This window comes from Ostrinia furnacalis, unplaced genomic scaffold (assembly GCF_004193835.3).
Source record: "Ostrinia furnacalis isolate ACB-3 unplaced genomic scaffold, ASM419383v2 OfSCF1232, whole genome shotgun sequence".
NCBI lineage: Eukaryota > Metazoa > Arthropoda > Insecta > Lepidoptera > Crambidae > Ostrinia > Ostrinia furnacalis.
The window spans coordinates 64103-65977 of NW_021131471.1; the positions used below are offsets into that span (position 1 = coordinate 64103).

The 1875-nt window shown below is 34.2% G+C and overlaps 1 protein-coding gene across 1 annotated transcript; it reads right to left on the reverse strand.

Moving 5' to 3' along the window:
• Positions 1-1318, reverse strand: LOC114351963 (uncharacterized). The gene is made up of 3 exons (XM_028303334.1): positions 1149-1318; positions 568-723; positions 1-284 (listed from the first exon to the last, which is right to left on the reverse strand). The coding sequence occupies exons 1-3, from the start codon at positions 1170-1172 to the stop codon at positions 231-233; spliced, it is 234 nt and encodes a 77-aa protein (XP_028159135.1). The 5' UTR covers positions 1173-1318; the 3' UTR covers positions 1-230.
• Positions 1319-1875: the final 557 nt, after the last annotated feature.

A 1875-nucleotide genomic window follows, 5' to 3' on the forward strand; every position in this document is an offset into this window, starting at 1 on the left:
GTATAAGGTAAATACAGTTAGTTCATTGTGCAAGTCTTTTGAGTTTTCTACGTTTGATACTTTCATTTTTAATTACAATTAGACAATTTAATTACACTTGGTGATTAAACATAACATGCAATAAGTAGTGAGTGAACTTATAAATATAACATGGTGCGTAGTGCCTATAGCGTGTTGAATAATTTACTGTAATATATTTTTTATAATATTTACTGGATAACTCAAAAAAATTAATCATTCATTGTTTGTAGGAATGCATAGTACGAAAACGTGGTCTTCAAAATCTGTAACAAAAGATTATGTCAAAATCACTATTTTTTGGTGAGTTAGTTAGCGACCCTGTGGCAGCTTGGCTGTGGCAGCCAATCCGGTTAATGAACACTCTTGGCTGCCTGTGGCGCGGGCCATACACCGCCATGTGTTCGATTGGCTGCCGCAGCCAGGCTGTCTAGTGCGCGGGACGCCATAAGTTTATTTTTGAAACAATCGGGCCAAATTAACTCAAAAACAAAATAGTTTTTTGTTGTTGCTATAAAGTTTTTTCTGTGTTTCTTTCTTCGTTCTTACCCCCATCATAGTATTAACTCCGACCGCAGCCAGACCCAACGCTTTGATGCTGATTTTGTCCTGCATCTTGTGCAGCATGATATGAGCGGTGCGCCGGTTGCTGATGTTCATGCACTCCCATGGCACGAAGTAAGCTGAATCCTTTAGCTTCTCCGTCTGAGGAGAGAATTTACATACAAAGAAGAAAGTTTTTTTTTTCATTTAGTCCAAAATCCATAGAAATATAGATCAAATCTGTGTAGGATAAACTTGTTTTTAACTTTGGATGGCAACTAAGCATGTGTGATGCTACTTATAAGGTAGAATCTGGAACAAAACGCTGGTATTCTGTGAAAGCCATGGTTAAAAAGACATCTAAAGAAAGATTATTAATATTAGATATCATACCAACGCGATCAGCCTGCGTGCGCGTAGGTGATGGCGATGGTGGTCAATAGAACATGTAAGTCTTAGATTAGTCTGATCGCCATCGCCATTATGCACGCCGGCTGCACGCGTCGCTTTGGCTGAACCTTTTAATTGAACTGTAGACACATGCGGAGATAGGCGGTATTTGACAAAAAATACTTATTTGTACTTACCTCAGCACCTAACATCTCAAACATAACTGATATTTGAATAAGTTGACCAAACACTACAGTCGTCAGAGGCCCATAACGAATTATTTGGTTCTGAAATGAATATACAGTGTGAGTCACGTTAAAGTGTACATATTATGAAAATAGATGAAACTAGACCTATTTTTATATCGACAAAAAAGAGGTCAAAATTTTTAAAGATTTTTTTTAATTTTTTATAGATTTTTTCTTCTTCCAATTACTTATTGTAAAAAAAACGTAATAACTTTTAAACTAAGAGGTATATCCTGATAAAATAAAAACAGTAATAATGCTAAATAACAGGCGATACTAAAAAAATACATAAAATACACAAAAAATGCCAACAAATAATAAAAAATGATACTTTTTGAAAAAAATCTGCTTTTAAATTCGTGTTTTTTTGGTTATTTGATAAATTTCTCCAAAAAATGCCCCTATAACAGGTAGTTTTTATTACTTTGTATTTTTCTCTATCGTATTATCTTTGTAAAACAAAAAATCGCATGTCTCTATCCCTATCACAACATTTGCTATGATCGTTTGAACAAAGGCCTGCGACAACATTATTCTCCGCTACAGGTAGAGACAATTTTAATTTTAACTAAAATGCTTATTTTACTTCGACATCTTTTGCTTTTATTTGAAATCTAACTTGTCTGTATCAAAATTACAAATCTAGAGCCATTTTCAGTTTACAGTACTGTTTAAT